This window comes from Ambystoma mexicanum, chromosome 11, assembly GCF_040938575.1.
Source record: "Ambystoma mexicanum isolate Mex_15411 chromosome 11, UKY_AmexF1_1, whole genome shotgun sequence".
Lineage (NCBI taxonomy): Eukaryota > Metazoa > Chordata > Amphibia > Caudata > Ambystomatidae > Ambystoma > Ambystoma mexicanum.
The window spans coordinates 1181375264-1181398356 of record NC_090934.1 but is presented as its reverse complement, the minus strand read 5'-3'; the positions used below and the strand labels follow the sequence as shown (position 1 = coordinate 1181398356).

General features: G+C 46.4%; 1 protein-coding gene across 1 annotated transcript in view; it reads right to left on the bottom strand.

Moving 5' to 3' along the window:
- LMAN1L (lectin, mannose binding 1 like) overlaps positions 1-23093 on the bottom strand; it is a 463181-nt gene that overhangs the window by 176841 nt on the left and 263247 nt on the right. The window contains exons 5-8 of the mRNA XM_069625277.1: positions 17969-18068; positions 13882-14005; positions 12374-12429; positions 9289-9415 (exon numbers count right to left, since the gene is read on the bottom strand). Coding sequence (XP_069481378.1) covers positions 9289-9415; positions 12374-12429; positions 13882-14005; positions 17969-18068 — 407 coding nt within the window. The remainder of the gene's footprint in view (positions 1-9288; positions 9416-12373; positions 12430-13881; positions 14006-17968; positions 18069-23093) is intronic.

Genomic DNA, 23093 nt, shown 5'->3' with positions numbered 1-23093 from the left:
GCAAAGCATTGAGAAATGCCGCCTAGAAACGGTCGCCGGAACAAATCGCAAAATGCTGATGCGGTCAGCTAAATCCAGTGAGCCAAACAACATATCACCAAACTCTGAAAAACTGCACACACTTTCATAGCAGCCAAAAGTCTCATGAAGAGGACAGTCTGGACAGGGTTTATTGAACGACACCCTTGTAGGCATTACCGTATTAGCCTATTTGACCTAAAACAATTGACCTAATGACCTATTTGATCGAATTTTGCAAGGGTGATTTGGCCTTAGGGGCAATTTGTTTGCATATTTAAAAATACCAACCCTGCAGAGCAGGGGTTATGGGGGTGTCCCCCGCTCCCCATGTTTGATATTTTGCCATTTTGGGGGTGTAGGTCTGTCCCCCGCTTCCTTAAAATTGGAGGCAGGGGACCAAAAAAGATGAATGTACATTTAAATTGGGCTCCGAGCAGATAAATTGCGTCAGTTTGCTGCGATCAAAAAGAATGTGGTCAAACACACCCAAACAGGTGCTGCGGCACGATAGGCATTCCCCAGCCACGATCCAAAATGATGTCAACCATTCTATTTATGGAACAGGAAGGTGAGCACTTAGTTCAGAGCTATGCTTTTGCAGGATGTTTTACAGAAGGTTGAGGGTATAATTTATCCAGGTGATCGAGGGAGAAGATTCTAATTAGAATATGTATTGGTCACACCCAGGCTGACATCATATGTAGACTGAATAAAGATAAACAGATGTGGTTGAGTGGATTTCTTGGTGATCGGAGGTCCATCAGATTAGTCACAATCATGATTAAGCATTTGATTGAATACCGGGGGCAAGGAATGGTGCTGGCTGCGTGTCAATGAGTCTGGTGTACACTATTAGCACAGTGTGGGCTGGTACAGTTTGTTTTTTCTGTTAATGCCCCAGCATATAATTGAGAGTTTATAGGAGAATTGCTCGCAATAGGAATCTTGCACTGTGCCAGAGGAGTTGTGAAGGAAGGTCAGTTGCTATCACGATTTGCTCCTTTGCTCCCGTTCCCACCACTTGGGGGCCTGATTTGGGGTTTATTCCCTACTGTATTTTCCTGCCGGGCCTCAGGCGACAGCGCTGTGGTGAATTGGGAGCGCTAAATCCTTATTTACTTCCCTTCTGGATCCATTCCAGGTTTTTGGCAGCCAGTATGCTGCTTTAATCAAAGGACTATGCTTCCCAGAATGCCTGGTTCACTGCTTCATCTCCACCCTTTCAGGACAGGGTTGGGTAGAGAATACGCAGCACCTGTGGCTGGCAGGTGCAGCAAGCAGCACACCTGAGGTGTCTGCTTATTAGCCAGCTTTAAAAGCCTCCGTTTGCTTCAGTCCAGTGCTGGTCGTTGATGCGGGTTTCCTGTTTATGACTGTTCCCTTGCTCGTGGTTCTTAGGTTAGTGTCTAGTTCCTAGTTTCTAATTTCTAATTTCTTGGTCCCTTTTCCCAGGATTTCGAATGGTGTGTGCTTATTAGTAATTCCTGCTTCCTAGATTCCCTTTCTGTCTTCCTCTGTTTTACAGTAATCACTTCCCAGAGATTACCTATTTCTGTGCAGCCCAGTTTGTCTGTGTTCTTTATTGCTTTGACTTTGCCCTATTCATCAGCAAAATCTTGATCCTTTAGTCACTCCTCATTTATAGATTTAGTATGTTGTCCAGTTTGCCTTTCCTTCACTGTGTGCAGAGGGTGGCGGTTTGCCCTTGTAATTTTGTTTCCCCTCCTCCTGTTCCTTTACTTTCTCTTGGAGTCTGTTCCAGGTTTGCCCTTGCACTTCTCCCTTTTGTTCCCTATTGATTGTTATGTGTGGTGTGCTGTTGTAGCCAGCTCCTGTGTCAATGGGCCTCATTACGACCCTGGCGCTAATGGGTTAACGGCGCCGTAAAAGGCTGCGGCGCCGTTAACCTATTAGCGCCTAATTACGAGGTCCCTTTGCGGGACCCGACCTTAACGGCTGGTGTAGACCAGCCGTTAAAGTAGGGACCCGCAAAGGGACCTTGGTGCCAATTACGGTGCTGCAATTTGCGGCACCGTACTTAGCGCCTTCCCCATTCCCATTGAGCCTTATGGGGCAAAAATGGGAATGGGGAAGGGCCATGGAGGAGGGGGGAATTACCGCCCTGCCAACCTTGTAATGGGGTGGTAATTCCCCCTTTCTCCATGGTGGAGTCGGTAACTTACCGGCATGGACCATGGTGCTAATAGCACCATGGTCTTCCGCCAGGGTCGTAATGAGGCCCAATGACTATATTTTCCTCACTATTCTGTAATCACTATTCCTACTGGTCCCTTGTCAGGAGTCTGATGTATTAAGTTATCCTCCCTTTGCTGTTATAGCCTTTCCGGGCCCCTGTTTAATCAACAGGGTGTGTGGGCTTGCTGACATTTCACTTGCTTTTTCTCGTCCTCGTGAGTATTGTCTTTAAGTTACCTTATACAAGACCATCAAAAGTGTTAGCTCACAGAGCCTGTTGTTGCTTGCCCTGTATGTGGGCTTAGCGCTGACAGTACCTGTAACAGCAATTGTGGCTAAGGAGCTTTCCAAATTTCTTTGCAATCACAAGGAGCTTCTTAGCACTTGCCCCACATCCCTTTTCATATATTTGCATTCTTATCACGCTCTACTTGCACAACCTGGGTTTTAATGTACATTGTCTTGGTTCCTGAGTGCATGTTATTTGACTCAAAGCTATTCAATGTGTGATCTTGTGCACATTTCCCTTGCCATATTGACTGCCTTTGTCCTCTCATGACAGTTGCACATAGTGGGTAGGTTGATCCCATATTATGAGTGCAAGGCTGCATAGCGTAGCATCTGAGCAAACTTCCTCAGCTTTGCAGTCATGGTGAAGTTTAGGACGCATTGTCCCGGGTTTCCAACAGCAACGAGAGGTCCACGCGATTGAAGTGGCCCTGGAACAATGGAGGTATAGGGGCACATCTGCATTCTGACTCTGAACAAGTCAGGATTACGCAACAATGGTTGTAGTATGGATAAAGTAGGAGACTGACCTGAAATCTCCCCCACACAGAGTCAGAGTGCTTAGAAAAACACCAAGAAAGTACTGTTCAACAGAAGATTTAAATGACTTCTCTATAAATGTCTTATGTGCTGGTATACTTTATAGCATTACTGTTACCCAAAATGCGAAGGCATGCCGGCCTGGAGTTCTGGAAAAGTGGAGTATTACCAGCCTAACATTCTACACGTGTGGTGTCTCAATGGAGGGCTGTCAATCTTCTGGAATAGGTTATTGGCCAAACTGGAGAGCTTTCTTGAATGGCAAATGAGACCAGTTGAAAGAACACTGGCAGGAACCTGAGTGCAATATTTGATGGTAAGGCTTGATTAAAAGGGATCTCATAGAGTTCCCAGGAGAAGGTATTTTGGGCAGAGAGGGGTAAGAAATAGTGAGAATGGTCACAGGGATTAGAATGGCTATTGGCAGTCAAAGGGTGGGCGAATAACCAAACAACACATACAAGCTGTGTATCCCTCCTCATATCCCAACAAAAAATATCTACTGAGAGGTAGCCCTGAAGGTAACTTGTCAAATCAGAAATAAATGCTAAAAGTAAATTCAAAAATCATTGAAGACTGTGGATGCCATCGACCATAAAAACACATGTTCTGTGGTGAAAATTCTCCCTCTCCCCTTCTATCCTGTTTTTCCCAATCGCTATACCCAGAATAACGAATTACCACACTGCACACCTCTTAAATTACTGGGTAATTCTAAGGAAATAAATCAAAGGTTAATATATAGGTCCCTGGGTGCAGAGGAGGTGGAAAAAGCCCTGGCACAAAAACAGAAAAATACAAAGAGAAAAGGTGTCTTTGTCTATAAGACACTCGCCTCCCCTGCACACCGATATACTGAATAACAGTCCATTGTTTTAGAACAGTCAATGAAGACACAGATCAAGAAACAATGATTCGAGAGCAGCTTTCATAAAGAAATACATTATATTTAGTACATAAACAATAGTAGCTAGGTCCAATCCGAAATACAGCACTGTAGCTCGGTGGCTCTCCCCGGATACCCACCTATCCACCCCTGTCCCACCAGAATGTGATTTTGCTCCGTAGTCATGTTGAAATAACAGGGCGGATCCAGATAAAGAGGGGATTTGCGTTCATACACTTCCTGTGGTAACATGGGCCTTGAAACACTGATAACGCTACATATGGTGATCCATTCTTGTGTGAAATGTATATCTTATTACAGTGACATCATAACCATATTTTTCTTAGTGTACTGAAGAACAATTCTATGTGATGCCACTTCGTGTGATGTCAAGAGTGAAAAGTTGTTTGCCATCACTTCCTGTGATGTCAATTTGGGGCGTGGTCAAGTGACATTGCACCACTTCCTGTGATGTCACTTGGGGTGGGGTCAAATTACATCACTTCATGTGTCATCAGGGAGGTCAAGGGTTGTGTGATGTCACTTCCACCACCATGGCATTTGGGTGAAATGACGTTTCCATGCATGCCATTGCATCCCTCACCTTCATGTTCCTTCCTTCCCCTCTTCCCATTTACTTCCTCCCATTCTCTATTCATTCTCCCTTCTCGCTTTCTCTCTCTCTCCGCCCGCCAATGTTATTGTAGCTCACCATTACTCCTTACTTTTACCATCCACTCTTCTCTCTTCCACTTTCCTCTCCCACCACTTTGTACTGCTTTCCTCTCCTACTACTTTGTACTATTCTCCACTCCCACCGCTCTTTACTACTCTCCCCTCTCTTCATTACACTACACACACGCTTCTCCCAAACTCACCCTCCTTTCAATGTCTGAGTCACCTTGCTCACTCAATCTCACTCACCTACTCTCCTACTAAGTCTCACTCACGCACTTTACAAACCACCAACAAACACACACTCTCACCCAAGTACCACTTTCTCTAAACCAACCAATACCTCACCTTTAAAAGTCTCTCTGCTAGTCCCATCCACACTCCGCTCCACCGTCCTTCAACCACCTGCTCTCTTGGTCCTCCTCCTCGCCCCTTCACCATACCCGAACAAACTACGCTCTCCAGTCCTGTCTGTCCCCTGCTATCCTCCTCCTCCTCCTCCCCCTTCTACTGGTTGCCTGGATCACATGGTTTCCTTGGCCAATCGCTGCCATGCTCTACCCCATGGGCGGAGTTTCACAGATGTGAAGCTATAAAGGGCAGTCTAAGCACCACCCCCCGAATTCAGGTCCGCTGGCATTTGGTCATGGTGTTCTGGTACAGTGAAAGCCAATATCAGAGTCATAGTTTGCTGTGAGAGAGTATGTTGATTGCTGGTCTCCAGCAAGAAATGTTCCACCGGCTCTGTGCTCGCCGCTGCATCTCTGGTCGGTGGGCTGAATACTCTCTCCTCTGCCGCAAGGACTTCTGGGCATGGAAGTTCTGCACTAGAAGAAAGAGAACACATGCCGGCATCTTGCATGGCAGGCTTGGGATGATGAAAAGTGGGTTTTCCCACTTGCAATATGGGACACAAGGGGGGGGGGAGAAGAGACTAGGGCCTCCCTCACCCCACTGCTCGGGCAGTACTAGCACTGGCAATCCCCCTAATAGGCATCCATCCTGCCCCAGGTTGAGAGTGTTTCCCATCCCCCGTGACAGGGCGAAGTTCCCGACCCTGGCACAGAGACACACAGTATATCTAAGGGGAGAATGAAGGGCAGAGTGTGGTTTGCAGGAATGGGGTTAGGGGGTGTAAAGGGGCACAGAGAGACCAGGCAGAGTCCTGAAGAGGTGGAGCAGAGTTGGAGCAAAGTGCAGGTGAGGCATTTTGTGTGTGCGAGAGTGGTACCAGTTTTGTGGAGTGGAGTGTAGTGGGAGTTATAAAAGGAGAGAGAGAGAGAGAGAGAGAGAGAGAGAGAGAGAGAGAGAGAGAGAGGTGGATGGGTCAGCAGGGAGACCATATCCCTGGATGGGTGAGCAAGGAACGAGAGGAGGAGTGTGAGTAGTAGAGAGAAGAGGAGCATAGTGATAGGTGGGGAGAGTGGTGCAGTGAAAGGTAAATAGAGGGGTAGGGTAAAGGCTAGAGGAGGAGAGAAAGAGAGAGTGTGTGTGAACACCGAGGGGCAGAAAAGAAGAAAGCGAGAGAGGGAGAGAGAGGAATAAATGGGAAGAGGGAGAGGAGTAGGAAGGGAGAGGAGACCTTGGGAGAAAGGAAGGAGGGAGAATAGGAGGGAAAGGAGAGAGAGAGAGGGAGCGACTAGGGAAGAGACGGCAAGGAGCAGGGCATCTGTTTTGGTGCAATCAACCTGTAACATTTCTATTTAGACGTGGGAAAGACCTTTGCAAAGTTACATTACCCCATAGAAGTGCAGGAGGGAGCAAGACAGATACGGCTGTGGCCTTTAAGCCCTCACATTTGTCAGATTCTTAGATAGTAGGGGTAACTGGTCGCTAGCCAATCTAACCTGGGTTTATGGGGCACCTAGGTTAGGGAGGCAGGGGTACACAGGAGAGAAGAGCACGGTGACTACTGGGCACAATCCCAAGGCAATCCACTGCAGATCGGACTATCTCATTATGTGACTGATAAAACCCTTGAACTATCTTCGTGACTTTGTGAATTATTAAGGCCATCTGTGACAGCAATTTCGCTGGGAGTAAAGCAAAGCTGGAATAGAGCGCGGCAGAGATGTGTTTTCAGATTTGCTGGGATTAATACAGAACGTATTAGCCTGAGAGATGGCTGTAAATACTCTCCTGAAATCCCCTTTCCAAGAACCTCTGTCCAAGGGTTCCATTTCAATTTGCTAAAAATTCTCTTCAAAATGTTACTTTGATTTTGTTTTGTTTTTAATTTGGGGGGTCCCCCATACCCTCCTTTCCCCTTCACTACTACCCCTACACAAGGCCCTCCATACACCCTTTTTATCCCTCAACCCACAACTACATATAGATTTCAAAGTTGTCTCAGATCGATAGCTCAAGGGCAACGTGCTCTCCTTGGAAGCAAGATGACACGGAGCACCACAGGTTCGATCCCCAGGTCCGCGCTTAGAAACCTCTGGGTATTAAGCTCATTATAAATAATCTATCAAAATCAAATCAAGTACTTCGTAGTAATGTCCATCGTTGAAACCACGGGATACCTTGTCCAAGTAGTAGCAAGCATCTGCGGACCCTCTATATAGCGCGTTGCATCACGATTCAGCAGAATTAGCAGATTGTTCGTTGAGCTAAGAAAATACTAATCAATTCATAACCTTGAAATGAATGATTGACACCTAGAAGGGTTTGGATACACAATCTTATTTATGGGAACTTCCACAAGTGAGCTTGGGGCATTGTCTCCAAAGAAATCAATGAAATCGAGTGGGCATCAATTTCCCACCTGGTGGATGTCTTTCTTTCCCCATGCTTGGCTGAGGTTGTGGGTATAATGCTAAGGGTATTTTGAATTCTGAAGGTCAAGGAGTTCTGAGTGTTAGAACCTTTTGGGGCTGGATTAGACTGAATGCAACTAGTAGGGTAACAGAAAGGCGTAACCGGTAACTATACTGAAATTGACTCGCTGACCCCTTGAAGAAACGGGGTTAGGCATCACTACTCAACAGGAGGCTGGATACAACTTTAAAATTGGGGCTTTTACCCGCAACATGCAGGCACTGTAAGTAAAAGACTTTGAAAACGAGTTTAAAAAAAACTTCTTGTGAATACGAGAATTTTTCAGCAAGTAAACATATACTTTCAATGTAAAATGTGGGTATTTTCTTGTAATCTGACCTATGCGGCTGCTGTGAGAATTCTGCTTCTGATCAAGCAGCAAACATAGTATCGCCCCCTTGTGGCGTGGTAGCTTACTGCAAGGCTCTGAAAATACAGAGAGCCATCAAATTCCTGCTTATCCGTCCCTCCAGGTTTTATTTGATGGTTGTTTCCCTTAATACTTGTTTTTCTGTTTGTAGCAGAAGCCTGACTTCATGGAGTAAAATGTTCTTGAAGTTCACTTATCTGGAGCTGAGGAGTTTTCTTTTGGCTGCACAGGACATACAATAAAGAATTGGTCCTCGGATGTCACTTGAGGTCACTGCCCGACAGGAGAAAACCCCTAGAAGTGCATATGTCAATGAATGACTACGCTATATTGTGTCTGTCCCGCCTCCCATCCATTTGTATAAAACTTGACTATCTTGTGCAAAATTATGATCTTTTTAATACAAAATAATCTACGCCCAGGGCCAGATGTACAGCAAGGAGACCAGTAGGCTGCTGAGAATGCCACCAACACGTGACAACCAGTAAATCTGTTCCAACTACATGAAAGGGGTTGGGGAGTGCCCAAAATGGCACGTCGCCAGGGACGGCATAAATCCTTGATTGGATTCGTCGATTCTATATAGAGCTTTCGCCAAAGTGCTGTACATAGAACATTTTACATACAATTATCACCCAACCGAATTTGGTACTCATTTATCGTCCTCGGAATGATGAAAAGGCAGAGTTGGCCTTGCCGGGATTCGAACCTGTGACCTGCAAATCATGGAACTAAAAATAAAACAAGGAAACTGCGCCAAGATAGTCAGTCCCTAGTGCCTTCAGCTTCTGAAAGATTCCGAAGAACATTTTTTTCTTACAAATATACACAATATTTTTTATTTTGAACCAAAAAATGAAAAATAAATTATTTGCATATATTATAAAGTGTACGTAGGAAACAAAACTAATTCAAGACTTCTTGTCTATGTGATCTAGGCAAGTTTTGCAACAACATTGAGTGGTGAATTAATGGATTGTTGGATTCTAGTCACCAAGTTCTTTTTGTGTGTGTGTTTTTGTGTTTTTCATTTGTTGTTATAATTGTTTTATGTGAGGATGTTTTTGAATTAGTTTCGTTTTCTACATACACTGTAGAATATATTTGAAAAAAGATTTTGGTTCAAAATAAATATTTTGTATATTTCTAAGAACATTTTTTTCATTGTAATCTTTTAGAAGCTAACAGCAATATGGACTGACTGTTTTGACACAGTTTCCTTGTTTTGTTTTTACTTATTTAGTTATTTGTTTACACCGGCTTGAAAACGGTGGTATTTTTCCAGTAGTCCATTTTGGTAAGCGACCCGCAGATAAAACACAGATTTCAGCAGCAAGTGCTCAACCCGCTAATCTATTTTACTAGCAATCCTTGCCTAATCCCTACTCAATGTTGAACCCATTTGCTCATATGTATTCAGAGAGTACTGTTTGAGGAATAGGGGGCAGATAGAAACGTGTGGGCTGTCTGATTTGAGCTTCGAACCCACCTGGTGGCCTTCCCTGTGGATGCTGCTTTGCAAAGTCCTCTTTCTGCTTCTCCAGCTCCTTCTCAAATTGATCAAAATCCTTCTGGAACCGCTCCTTCTCAGAGTCCGGGATCTGCGCACCAGGTGCCTGCATGGAATGGTTAACAAAGTATTAACGTAGGCCCTCGAAAGCCATTCTGTAGAGACCATGCAAAGAGAACCAGGATGAAACCTACAGTTATAGCCATAGGGCAGTCAAGCTCAGCCCATGTGTCGGCATCTTCAAAAGTCCAATAAAATCCCCTAGCAGTATTCTTGGTGTGTTTTCCCTCTGGCATCACCAGATTTCTGGTACGCATCCACTTAAAGGGAGGAACTAGATTTATCAGCAAGTGGCCAGTAACCCTCCTGATTCTCCAATAACTAGCCTTCATCCCTTTTGGTGCATCTCTTCACAATGACAGTAACCCTCTTGGGTCCTCCCTTCATCACTTTGGCTCCATCACAAGAGTATCCCTTGAGGTATCTCCCATCATTATGCTTGGTCCATCTCTTTATAGGGCCAGTAATGCACCATTTCCCACTCAAGTCCTACCCCCAATACTCAGGGGCCACTCTTCACCAAGAGAGTAACCACCCATGAACCCTTTGTTCATTGGTTCAGGCACATCCTTTCTTCTAGATGATACCCATTCCTGTACCTTCCTTCATTACCCAAAGTTACATATCCTAATCAGGACCGTAACCCCCTTCAGACACCATCCTGTTGTTACTCTGGCTCATCTGTTCCTCAAAGCGTTCACCCTCAATGTGCCATCCATGCATCAGTCCTGGCGCATCCAGTCATCATGACAATACTCCTCTAAGTACGCTTCCTTTATTATATTGGGTACTTATCTTCACTATAGTAACCTTTGTGCTTTAGCTTTTCATCATTTAGGGCCCTTGGCACATGATATTAACCCTCAGGTACTCTTCCCTAATTGCTCTGGGTCCTCCCCCTCATCATAACAGTAATACTTTATATACTCTTCGTGCACTTCTCTGGGTCCATCTCCTCACCAGGAAAGGCAGCCTCTATTTATTACTCTGGGTCCATCACCTCACCAGAAAAGGCAGCATATATTTATTACTCTGGGTCCATCACCTCACCAGGAAAGGCAGCATATATTTATTACTCTGGGTCCATCACCTCACCAGGAAAGGCAGCCTCTATTTATTACTCTGGGTACATCACCTCACCAGGAAAGGCAGACTATTACTCTGGGTCCATCACCTCACCAGGAAAGGCAGCCTCTGTTTATTACTCTGGGTCCATCACCTCACCAGGAAAGGCAGCATATATTTATTACGCTGGGTCCATCACCTCACCAGGAAAAGCAGCCTCTATTTATTACTCTGGGTCTATCGCTTCACCAAGAAAGGCAGTGTATATTTATTACTCCAGGTCCATCTCCTCACCAGGAAAAGCCTTTATTTATAACTCTAGGTCCTTCTCCTCAACTGCTGAATAACCTTGTAGGCCCCCTGAGTACATTAATCAGGACCATCTATTAATCGTAACACAGTGGTTGCGTGTCTTGTCCAGGATGTTGGTCCTCCTGTGGAATTCTCAAGGCGTGGCCACATGGTGCGTCACCCACCTAGAATGCAAAGGCTGAGAGCTAGGGCAAAGCAGTGGGGCAGTTCCAAGCTTCCATCCGTTTTGACGCAAATTCTTTTGTATAAGAGCTTGATGGTGCTCTGCAGAAGTTAATGACCTTTAATCACTAAGTAGACTCATAAGGTACAAGTGGACTCAGGGTGACAAAGATTAGCAGCAACGAGTAAGTATTTACGAAGATATCAAAATAAGGCAGGTTTGAGGCAGATATCTGCCCATGCTGGATACGAGGAAACAAGCGTATCCTCCAAGGGAACCGAAATGGGTCAGTGACCCTCCTCTTTACAAATAACAAACTCATGGTTCACTCATAGGGCAGATGTATCAAAGGGCATGTCCTCCTATTCTCTTCATCTAATCATCTGATCTAGGTGGGCTTCATGCGACCGCCGTGGTGCAGCATTAGTGCATGTATTGACATGGACTTGCACGTGAACCCTACGATGTGTATGACCCACACCGATGCCCCAGGTTATGTGAAGCCCTTAGCACAACACCGGGGAAGGATTAACGGTGCATCTTGTGCAATGTGCCTACTTTTATCCACATTTCCATCATATAATAGACATTACTTTGAAGTAAATGTCCCTTCTGACCTCGGGACTAGGGAATCTAGAGGAACGGCCTTCAAGCACCCGGGGCATGTCTTGACTGTCGGTCCCGTTGAGGATCAGAAGTAGCTTCACAAGGGTTAACAATGCCCTGGGTTCCCATGTGGCACCTTGCCATACTCTCCTTCATGCCAACAGCTGTAGGCAATTAGCCTTAATCTGTACCTACAAGTGTCCTATATAGACTGCTGCATGGGCGACTGTGCCATCCAACCCAGTAGGCAAAGGACTTGATCTGCTGATGAAACAGGTTCAAAGGGCAGCCTGTAGTTTCAGCTCCTGGTATGCAACATGAGTCGGGAAACCAACGGGTTGGAGGCACCACTGGCAGGACTCATGGAAGCCTCACAGGTGTCATCGGACTGCTAACGACCCTATGCCCAAAAGAAGACCTTTGCGTGCAACAACTCCTTCACAGAAGCACACATTGGCTACGTAAGCCCAGTAGGGCCCACCACAGAGGCACTGGTTTTCATTTTCTGATATCCCTTTATTGACTTTATCATTCAATAGAACCGTATTATAGAGGAGCAATGAAATTCCAACGCCGGATGTAGCAAGGTACTGACCAATCAGGAATGACCGGGTTACGGTAAGGGAGCATGGGCCCTAGTGCAAACAACTTAATCTCCTTCTCCCAAACACTCCCCTGCCCCTGTCCCCCCACCTCCTCAAATTAACTGGAGATTTGGCTTGGCCCTTGAGGAACTCCTAGACGGAATTCAGGCCCCAGGGTTGCGTGCCCTCATCTCACGGCCTCCCCTCAACCACCAACCGCAGGACAAGTGGCTCCCTCTGGACCGTCATGGAATGGAGAGCTCTGCAGCCTTACCTCTTTCCAAGTGTCACTCAGGCTGAAGGTCAGGAACGACAGGACATCGTGGTCATCTGGAGAAAGGGACAAAGAGGAGCAGTCAAAACACAACCTTCTGCTCGTTCTAGAAGCTGCAGCGCAGGCGCGGGAATTCACTGTCCAGGCCTGGAGCAGATTGGCAACATGCTGTAACGGGATGAGTCAGCAGAAAGAATCCCACGCAGGGCCACGCACAACATTCGGGAGAAACCCAGCCAGAGAAGCCACTTTTCTGCAGCACCATTTTACAAGTTTTGAGTTAAGTGGAGGAGATTCTGCCAGCTCTAAAGATAGCTCATGGTGCCAAAAACTGGAGAAATTATCTGGGGCGCAATTTACAACCCCATTAATTTTCACCAAGCCCCCCATTGAGTCCTACGGACCCGAGGAATGCGGATGGGCTCCACCATTACCCCACCCGTAATATGGCAGTAACAGTAAACGGGTTTGTTGTAGGACAACCAAACTTCTCCATTAGATTCAAGCAATGTCTCATTTTCATAAGGACACGAGTGCATTGAACAACAATAGAAATGGTGGATATATTTATGGGAATCCCAAATTACCAATCTTTATGGGAATCAGAAATGAACAGAGCAGCACTGTCGCAGGGTATTTCTGTATGGCACCGGTGGTCTTGGCGTCAAAGGCAGCTACAGGTAGTAGCCTAGGATAAGCCAACCAGGCTCCCCTAAATACAAGCAGGAGCCACATAGCTCCCCCGTCCCTGTTCTTCCAATCCCAAAACAGTGCCAGTGTTTGCATGTGCAGTACAAACTTCGTACTGAGGTTGAATAAAACTTAACACGGGAACTAGGAGGCAGATAGGAACAGTCTGCGAGAGTGAGTGGCGAGCGAGACATTACGCGACTACATTGTACACTGCAGTGCATAGTGTGTCTGCGGAATGCTCAGAATATGTGACATTGACTATGGCAGCAGTAAAGGCTGGAAGTCTCTTGGTGCTCAAGGATGAGAGGGGAGGCAGTAATAATTCGTTTAAGGATAGGAGTGGTCCAGTAGAGGGGAGGCAGCATAGAAACTGACCGGTCACAGAGACTAGGGCCTATAAAGACACGCCCTGCCCAAAGGAATGGTGCCTTTGTTGGGATAGGCTGAAAAAGGTGGTATGGGACAAGCGGGTGGGGCTCAAGTAGAAAACAATTTAAATACGTATACATTTGGATCGTAGATTAGGCAATCAGTCTCCAGGCAGGCTACCAATCAAAGCAAAGGATAATGCAGAATAAATAGATGGGCATGAGGCATGGGCCAAGATCCTTCCTATAACTGGCAGAGAGGGATGAATCCTGGAGTCTGCATTGGGGAACCAGAAGATCAGTCGTGGATTAACGATGCTGGGAGCATTGAATTAGCCCCAATGTATTGACTTAGTATAATCAGATGCCTCGTGGGAAGTGCATCAAACCCACCGGTTAATAACCGCCAGTGGGACCCGAAGCTCATTCCCTTAAGAGAAACAATACCTGCCAGACCTCCCGTCGCAGCCGACACTCCAAAAAAGCCCACCTGGGGGATCACCATGTTCTTGACCTCAGTGCAGGGCTCGTAAAATGTGTCCTCAGGAGAGAGGCCTGGGTTGATGGAAATCTGCAACATGAAAGGAAATAGGATTAGTAGACGAGTCTCATCCATGTAACTAGAATCGGGTACGTGCCCTAATGTTTTTTGCTGTTCCCCGCCCTGGGCCACAGCTCCAGGGCATTCCCCAAACCAGCTCTGTCCATATTCTCTAGGTCTCAGACAATGATTGTCTGTCCTTATTCACTATATTGGAAATTAATCAGATGGTGAAATGACATACCGGAAATTGACATCGGTCTGTCTGGGCACAGAGGCAGTGAATCACTAATGGACTTTAAGCTCCATAGGGTTCTAACTCATAGTAGACCTCTGCAATATTGAGACTAACACTGTAGGAAAGCCATCAATGCTGTCTTATGATGTCACCACTTTCTGATCTCCTATGATCCTTAATCTCTTGTCATTCATTTAACACTTTGTGCTTACTGCATATGGGGAGTATCTACAATCCCGGGCAACCATCACTCCATAGAGTCCTCCCCTGAGGGTGCAGAGTCAAAAGCACATGGGAATCAGTGCAGTATCACAACCAAACACTAAACCTGACAGAGTACAGGTAAACCGCTAGTGTAGGGCTGATGTTGTGGGATAATGTTAAGTGTTGCGACTAAGCCTGCGTTCACACTCAGAAATGCGCTGTCATTGCCTATTGCCTTGATTCTCACGGCCGAGAAGAAAAAATGACATCTGACTTTGGCAGTCACCAGCAGCAGGAGGTGAAATAGGCTACAGGCATTCCTAAATAGTTGAGAAGACAGAACTCCCTGAAAGGGGACGCTTCATGGGGCCCCAAGAAACTGACACAATAAAGTCAACGTTAACCTACTGCAGAGGTACTTGCCTGAGGGACAAGAATCCTAACAAACTCTGACAAACTCGACAGGGGTGTCCCAAACTGGGCATGTGGTCTTTGCCAATACGTGTTACTTGGCATCCAGACATTGGCAATATGTGTAACTAGGCATATATGAAACTTTGTACTAGCTGTCCCTGTGCCTATCCTCATTAACTTATCAGCCACATTTGATACGGTCGACCATTCCATCCTTCTTTCCGGTCTCTTCCAACTTGACTCTGTCTCCTGGGCCGGTCATTCTTCTTCTCTTCTTCCCTTTTCTCATGATGTACCTCATGGCTCTGCTCTAGGCCTTCTCCTCCCTTTACACTACACACCCCCTTGGACCTATGTATCTTGTCTTTTGGTTTCTCTTATATCTATGCCAGTGACTCTCTGATCTTTTTCTTCCTTCTTTGACCCTATTCATTCATCTCTCTGCCTATCTACTTTCTATCCAGTCGTGGATGTCTTCTCACTTCTTGCACATCAATCCATCTAAGACCGAGGTTCTCATCTTTCCTGCTTCCACTATTCCATCTCCCCTTACGCCTTTCTCCATTTCATTGCCTCCTGCTTCTTCCCCCATCTCTACTTCGGCCTGCAATCTGGGTGTCATTTTCTGCTCCTCTCATTCTCCTCTCACATCTTCTAGATTTCTCGATCCTGTCATTTCAGCTCTTCAGTATTCGGAAGGCTCGCTGGTTTATAACCTTTCACACCTCTAAACTTCTTATTTCCCCTTTAGTTTTCTCTCGTCTGTTCTACTGTTCCAGCCTTCTCCATGGTCTCCCTGCCTACCAGTTAGCCCTTCTATGCTCAATCTATCACTCCTCAATCCGCTTCCTCTGTAATCTTTCTCCTTATAACTCCATTACTGTGGCCCTACACTCACTCCAGTGGCTATCCTTCCAAGCTCGCCTTCGCTTCAATTTTCTTTGTATTGTCTTTAAATGTCTCCATGCTCTAGACCCTCCTTATCCCTCTTCTTTAATCCCTTTTTATTCTGCCACCCGTTCTCTGCTCACAAACTCTTTTTCTCTTAGTTCTTCCTCGTCCCCCATGTGCCTTTTCTTATTTTCATTCCTTTTCCCTTTGGGCACACAAGCACTGAATCACTCGCCCTCTCACTCTGCAAGCTTTGTCTTCTTTTTCTCGCTCTAAATCTTGCCTTACAGAAAATCTTCTCTCGACTTCATATTTTTCATTTGGCATGTCCTTACTTATTGCACCGCTTTCTCATAGTTTGTAAAGCGCTTGGGCGTTAGGCGCTATATAAATGTAATAAAATACAAACATGGTAACTGATAGGTGAGAGTTTTAGGGGTGTCTGTGCCCGAGTGGGAGAAACGTTGGGCGCGCTTATGGTTGAGCATGTGCACAGCTGGAAATAGAGAGTCCTTGGCATTTTGTGCCAAGCCATTGACAACCATAAGCAGACACAAGAGGAATGTGGAAGCAAACTAGATAGTGAAGGCGAGTCACACGTGCTCGGCCACAATGCTAGAGTACACACATCCCATAGACTATTACTGTATTGGACCTCAGAGGCGTTGCTGGGGGTGGCTGGGGGAGCTACAGCTCTGGGTATTTTGGTTTTAGCCCCGGATAGATGCTGATGGGCTACAACCAAAAGGCTAGCTAGCCACGAGTCCTAACTGGCCTGACATTATCGTAACCCCAGATCTTTTCCAGACCTAGCAACACCCCTGTTGGACACAAATGGAACCCGGCATAATTCAGGCATCTGAGTCACCTGCCATTGCCCTTTGTGTTGACTCGCCATGTTTTATAAAAGCACAGGTGAGGTTATCCCCCTTCTCCAATCACATGAGCCGGAACTGTGACATAGAAGGAAGGAGCTGAGAAGGAAGAAATGAGACGTGCCAGGCACTAATACATGCACACATACACCTTGGCATGTTTGGAGGACTGGATTGGCTCTATGGTGGCTCCGGATGCTTGGGTGTCAAATGTCCCTGAATATCCAGGCTAGAGGTTCAAGGCTTCATCACCAAGTACATGGACAAGGCCTTGCTCACTGGTGTTCCCATGTGTGGTGGAAGGTGCAGACTCCACCATCCGCCACACATGGGCCTGGGCAAAGAGTTCCTGGATGGTGCCCGCTAGTCGAAGCATTCATGGTCAAGTGATCGAAACAATATCACCAACTATCACCTAATATCTCTGATGCCATCAACCACCACGATCGTGAAAACTGCTATTATTGGTTTACTACTATATATATATATATATATATATATATATATATATATATATATATATATATATATTTTTTTTTTTTTTTTTTTTTTTTTTTTTAATAAAAAAAATATATATAGCGACATTATTTATGAGGATAATATTACCTGATAACTTTTAAACGGACGTATCTAGCTGCAGTTTGCAACAAAAGGGCAACAGGGTCCATTTCTTCCTGGTGTGTAAATTCAACTCGAGGCAGAGTCAGTGCCCATGACCTTCAAAGTCCTTTAAGGAAGAGAGCAGAGGTGTGGAGATAGCTACTATGCTAGCAGCCTGCGTGGCAGACTTAAACCGTCACGGGGGCAGCAAAGAATTCCAGCATGCAGGTCCAGCAACAGAGGAAGCTTGCCCTAGAGATGGGTGCATTTAGTCACTGGGCCTCCAATGCCCCAGTGACATTAGACCTGCTGGAGAGCAGGTGCTGGGAGCGCACCATGGAGCAAGGTCATGGAGGGAGATAGGAGGAGAGAGAAAGAGGGGACCTTATTGGTTTGCCGGTATCCCGCTGGTTATTGCTCAGGGATACCAGCAAACCAATCTACTGTTTCTGCCGTCTGATATCCCGGTATTACTGAGATATTACATGTTGGGGAAGGGGTGGTAAATGCCCACTCCAGAGGGGATTTCAGGTTTTACCCACACCGGTAATACCTGCATTTTTTTTTGCCGGTAGTGGCCTGATTTACCTCCAGTTCTTAGATGGAGCCAAATCAGTGACCATCACAGGCACACTTGTGGTTTGGTGGTGCGGTAAAAGTGCAGATACGAGATTTACCAACACTTTTACCGGCATTTTTACCACACCGCCAAACCTATAACGACCCCCAGAGAGAAAGCATTGGTGACACGCGCACGCTACGAGCACTCACACTCAGAGTCTTTTTATAATAGGTGATCCTGGCTCGGAAAGGATGCGGTGTGTTCCGGAAATTCCTGACGCAGGCTCCAAGAACTTGCGAAGCACCGTCACTGTGGGAAAGAAGAGAACACAATCAGTGCGTAGGCAGGAATGAAAGCAAGTCTGCAGGGACGTCTTTTGCGGGTGGGAAGGGGTACCAGCTGCCAACCCTTGGTACCACTGGCACTGCCCTTGCAACCCCTGGTCCAGGGATTGCAGGAACAGTGCCTACAGGAACTGCCCAAAAAAAGAGCAAAGAGGGCTCTGGTGAGGGCCTTATTGACTTTCAGTAGCTCACCGACCTAAACCCTCTCCTAGCACATTGTCTGTGTTCTAAGGGCTGCTGAGGGGATAGGGAGTGGCCAGGGGTATACGCTCCTCATTCCCACCATCATTGCAACGGCAGGATGGCGTACATGCAGGAAAAACCAGAAAGAAGGAGCAGAAACGGGGGTGAAGAACAGCATTGGACTGGAACTGGGAGCCACATCCACAGAGCCAAGTCCTCTCTCCCGGTCACTGCAGGGATGTGGTTCTGTGGGTAGGATGAGGGTTTCAGGGAGTATATGTCAATCATTACCTTGTGTACTTTGGATGGGCTGCCATACAGGCTAGTGGGGGGGGGCGCAGCATTGTTTGATGATGTGTTTGGAACATAATGGCAGCAACTTCACATGTGAGGCTATACTGGCATTAGATGGCATTACTTTGATGGGTCTGTGTGTGGCAGATAATGACAGTAACTGGGCAGGTGAGGTTTTCCCTTACATTTGGTGGCTATGACGTCATTGTAAGGCATGGACTGTGTAAAGGCTCGAGGGAGTATCTGCACTTCTGCCCTCTACATGGTTGTGACAGAGGCACAGAGCAACTCCAGCCAAGGTTCTCTATTCTTTGTATTTGTATTTATTTTATATGTATAGTGCACCTGGCCCGGGGGCATCTGGGCGCATTTCTTAGGGAGGTTCCAGTTACATATATTTACATAATGTTACAGAGACATAACAAAATTACATATATTTGCAGTTACATGGATTTACATAATATTCCAAAGACAGAAGAATAGCCTCTATTGCAAAGTATTAGATAGGTATTGCATCTTACCCAAGTGCTTTAATTACATAGTTAGTTGAGTACAGGTGATATTTACAGCAGTATAGCCAAATGGTGCATAGCTAAAAATTGGTTAGGCGAGTATGTGATGGTCCTGCGCTACCAGTCAATTTTTTACTTTACTACTGAAGGCATAGAAGGAGGGTTCAGTTCTGAGTGGGCTAGGAAGGGAGTTCCATAGCCTTGCAACTGCCACCTGCTTTCTGAAGCTTGAACCTCGGTAATAGGAGGGAGTGTGCTTGGGCAGCTCTATGGGGCCGATCTGAGGTGTTGCGTGTGAATAGGTTAGATAGGTATATCGGAGCCTGCTTGGCTAGGCATTTATGCGTGAGTGACAATGCGCGATTCTTTGGGAGACAGAGAGCCAATGTAAGTTTCGTCTGGTATCCGAGATGTGGTGGTTTCTGGGGATGTTCAGCGCAGCCCTAATGGCATTATTTTGTGTTACTTGTTGTTTGTTTATATTCTGTTTGCTAGTCCCTAGAAAAAGCGTATTGCAATAGTCAAGTTTCGACAGTACAAGGGTTCTAGCTGGTGTGGAGCAATTGGTGGCACTAAGGAATGGTCGACAGGCGGTGATGAGTTTGCAAGTGTACGCTGTGGAGGAGATTATGGCATTAGTTTGTCTAGATAAAGATAGTGTGGAATCTAGGTATATGCCCAGGGTTTTAGCGTCGTTGTATACCTTAATGGTATTTCCATCGATGATGAATGAGTCAAAAGCAGAATCCAACTTGTTGAGTCTTGGTTGAGACCCAAGAAGTAGCAATGGACGAGCAACCAAGACTTGCACTCTCAGGAGGTAATGCTGGCTGGTTCTTAAGTACAGCGAGTCCCAAACTCCCCACAAAAGAGTGTCCACACACTATGGCACGTGATAACACAGCTTCTTAATATAAAATAAGGTTGCTACCCGAATATATACATATAAATAATAATGCATTGTGATTGGAAATACTTATTCAAAGAATGGCAAATATATACATTCTATGTGATACCACAGATTACTTAAATTCAGTAAGAGATGCACTAACTGCCGACAGTTTTAAATAGGCATGTGAATTCTTAAGTGCAGTCTATCAGCATAGAATAGGGAAAAGGGCAGGTTAGTTGTGAACAGTGGCAGAATGCTTTCTTTAGGCTAGATATACAATTCTGTGTGAAGATCCCCCCACCTGGACAACCGGTAATGCAAAAGTTAGGGAGTAACTTATCTTGTCTTTTACAGCCCAGTTCAATATTGTTCAATAACCTTCTGTTTTCTTTTAAAAAGTTCTACCACCCCCAAAGTACATGAGAGGCCACAGGAAAACAGGATCCAAGATGAATCTGGGACCTTTGGACGACTCCTGAGGCTAGAAGAGGCTCTTCCTCGTCACTGTACCTCTGGTGCCTTGGCAGGCAAAGTGGCAGAGTTTCTCGGTTTCACTTAGCGATTCCCTGTGAGGATGGACCCCGCTTGGAAAAACGAGCCACTGGACTGCTGAGTCCACGAGAAAAATGGAACCATAGTCTCTCCGAGTTACAGCAGTTTCACTCTTCGCAGTGCTCTCCTTTGGTCGACGATTCCTCTGACTGTAGGAGCCCTGGGAAGATTAAACTTGCTGTGGGCTCCTTAAAGACTTGGCAGGTGAGAGTAGGACCCCTGGGACCCTTCATGACTTCTGGTGTCGATGCGTACATAGGTCACTTTTTGCGTCGGGTTTTGGATTTACACGGTTGTCCGACTTTCGGTTCTTCAGTGCTGCAGCCAAAGCACAAATGTCTGAACGGCTTCTCATGGCCTGGACTCGAGCACTGGAGTGGACCACAGACCCTCAAAGTCTGGGCCCTCGGGACATCTTTGTTAGCTCCTGGTGGCGGGAAACCCACCAACGGACCTTCCTCTACACTCAGGGACTCTGGAGCCACTCTGGTGGGAAAAAGTGGTCAGTGATGATGGCAGGGATATCCCTTGAAATGTTCTTAAGCAGTTTGGAACTTTCACAGCTCTGGGTGTCCAGCAGCACTATGCCAGGCTACCCCCTTTTCTGGGTGGTAGACAGCAACAGCTTCCAGCGGTCATGAAACGCACCTTCGGACCCTGGGTGACACCATTGGACTTCTTCGATTCGAGATGTCCTCTTCAGGACTCACGAAGACCCCTTGTCCGAACGGCAGACACACAGGACTGGTTTCCAGGTTACTTCTGATGAATGGTCCCTCGTAGCTCGGGTAGAAGTCACCTTTGTAGGTCCTCTCTAGGTCAGTCCTTGGAAGAACACAGCATCTTTTTGATTGCACAAAGAAAATGCAGCAGCAGACTTCTCCAGCAGCTGGCCTTCAAGGAACAGCTTCTTCCTGCTTCAGCTCCCACTTCATCTTCTGAACACATTGGTTCTCATTCACTCAGGCTGAACCAGGCTCAGTCAACCAATCAGGCAGAAGGGCCTTCATGCAGGCAGGCAGCCATTCAGGCTCACAGACATTCAGGTCATTCACTCCATCCAGACACCCATAACAAAGAATGTGGATTGGGGTAAGTACCCAGCCTTTCAGCACACTACTCTATATTCATGTCAGTTTCAGTCAGGGGTGTCTCAGTCAATGGGTCTCATTACGGGTCCTGCGGTTACCGTGCCGGTGATACCGGTGGGTTGCCGCTGGACCCGTAATGACTTACTGGCACCTGACTTCCCAGTAACACCAGGGGATTACAACCCTGCTGGCCTGGAAAGTCAGGAGCCAGTAAATTGTAAGTCCCCATTCCCATACTCTATGAGAGTGGGGAACACGTAAGCACCGGCACCTTTAATAGGTCTGACCTGCCGGGTGGGACGGCACCCGCCTGCATAGTTGTAGTGTGCCGGTCCGGAAACAACAGTGCCAGTAAGTTTACCGGCACCGTTGTTTCCGGACAGGCACACTTTGAATGAGGCCCATTGTGTCTCCAACAGAAACCAGACACCCGTAACATGTTCACTTCAGACTCCATTCACACAGAGCCCACCCCTAGAGTGTACCCACAACACACAGCCCAAGTGAGGGCTCCTGTCAGTCTGACAGGAGGCAGCCCCACAGTCATATATGGTATGTCCATCCAAAAGACAGTCAGAGGGAAGGAACAGAGGCAGGGCTCCCCAGGAAATTGGGTAAACAGGGTAAAATACAAGAAAAACCAAGAGGCCATAGGGTCCATCTTGCCTTCTGTCAGGAATCCAATGATTCTTATTGCAGGGCCTGGGTGTCCCAAAAATGGATGACACGCAGAGCCACTGCCCAGTCAGCATGTAGCTGCCACCAGCCCTTACCATGCTCTGTGGGCAACACACAGGTGCCCAAAACACATGTAAGGGGCCAGGGTGTGCCCCCTCTCATGGCTGCCATAGGGGTATCCCATGGGTTGTGTTCACCAAAAGGAAAACGTGAAGAGCTGCACTGACAGAGAGACAGGCTGGGCATCGAATATCCCACAAAATTCTGGCTCTTACCGAAAAGTGTTTATCTTAGATTATATGTGGAAAACGATTGCATAAGGCCCCCGTTACACAAACTCTGTGTTCCAATGGGTCTAACAAGTTAATCACCCTGAGATATGAGCTAAGAAACTTTGGAGCCACCCGTTTTGATGTATGCGCACCAGGCTTATGGAACTCTCTTCCCCCACTATATCCAATACCTCAGGTGTCCCCAGTTTTAAGAAGACCATATAGGCCCACTTTTTCAATTCAAAGGATTAGGCCACTTTATTACGGTTTGCTGTCCGGCTTCTGACCTGGGATTTCATATTGTGTTTTTCTATTTTCTTTGTCCTCCGGGGCGCACTGAGGCCTTCTGGCGTATTGCGGGGAACTAGACATTAATAATAATAACTAAACAGCAAAGCTATCTTGCATTTTCTCCTCTCCCCATTAACCTCACCCACCAACTCTCTTTTAGATCAGCCAGAGGGCCTGGAGACCATACAAATGTCAGCCATGTGCAAGATAAATCCCAATAACTTA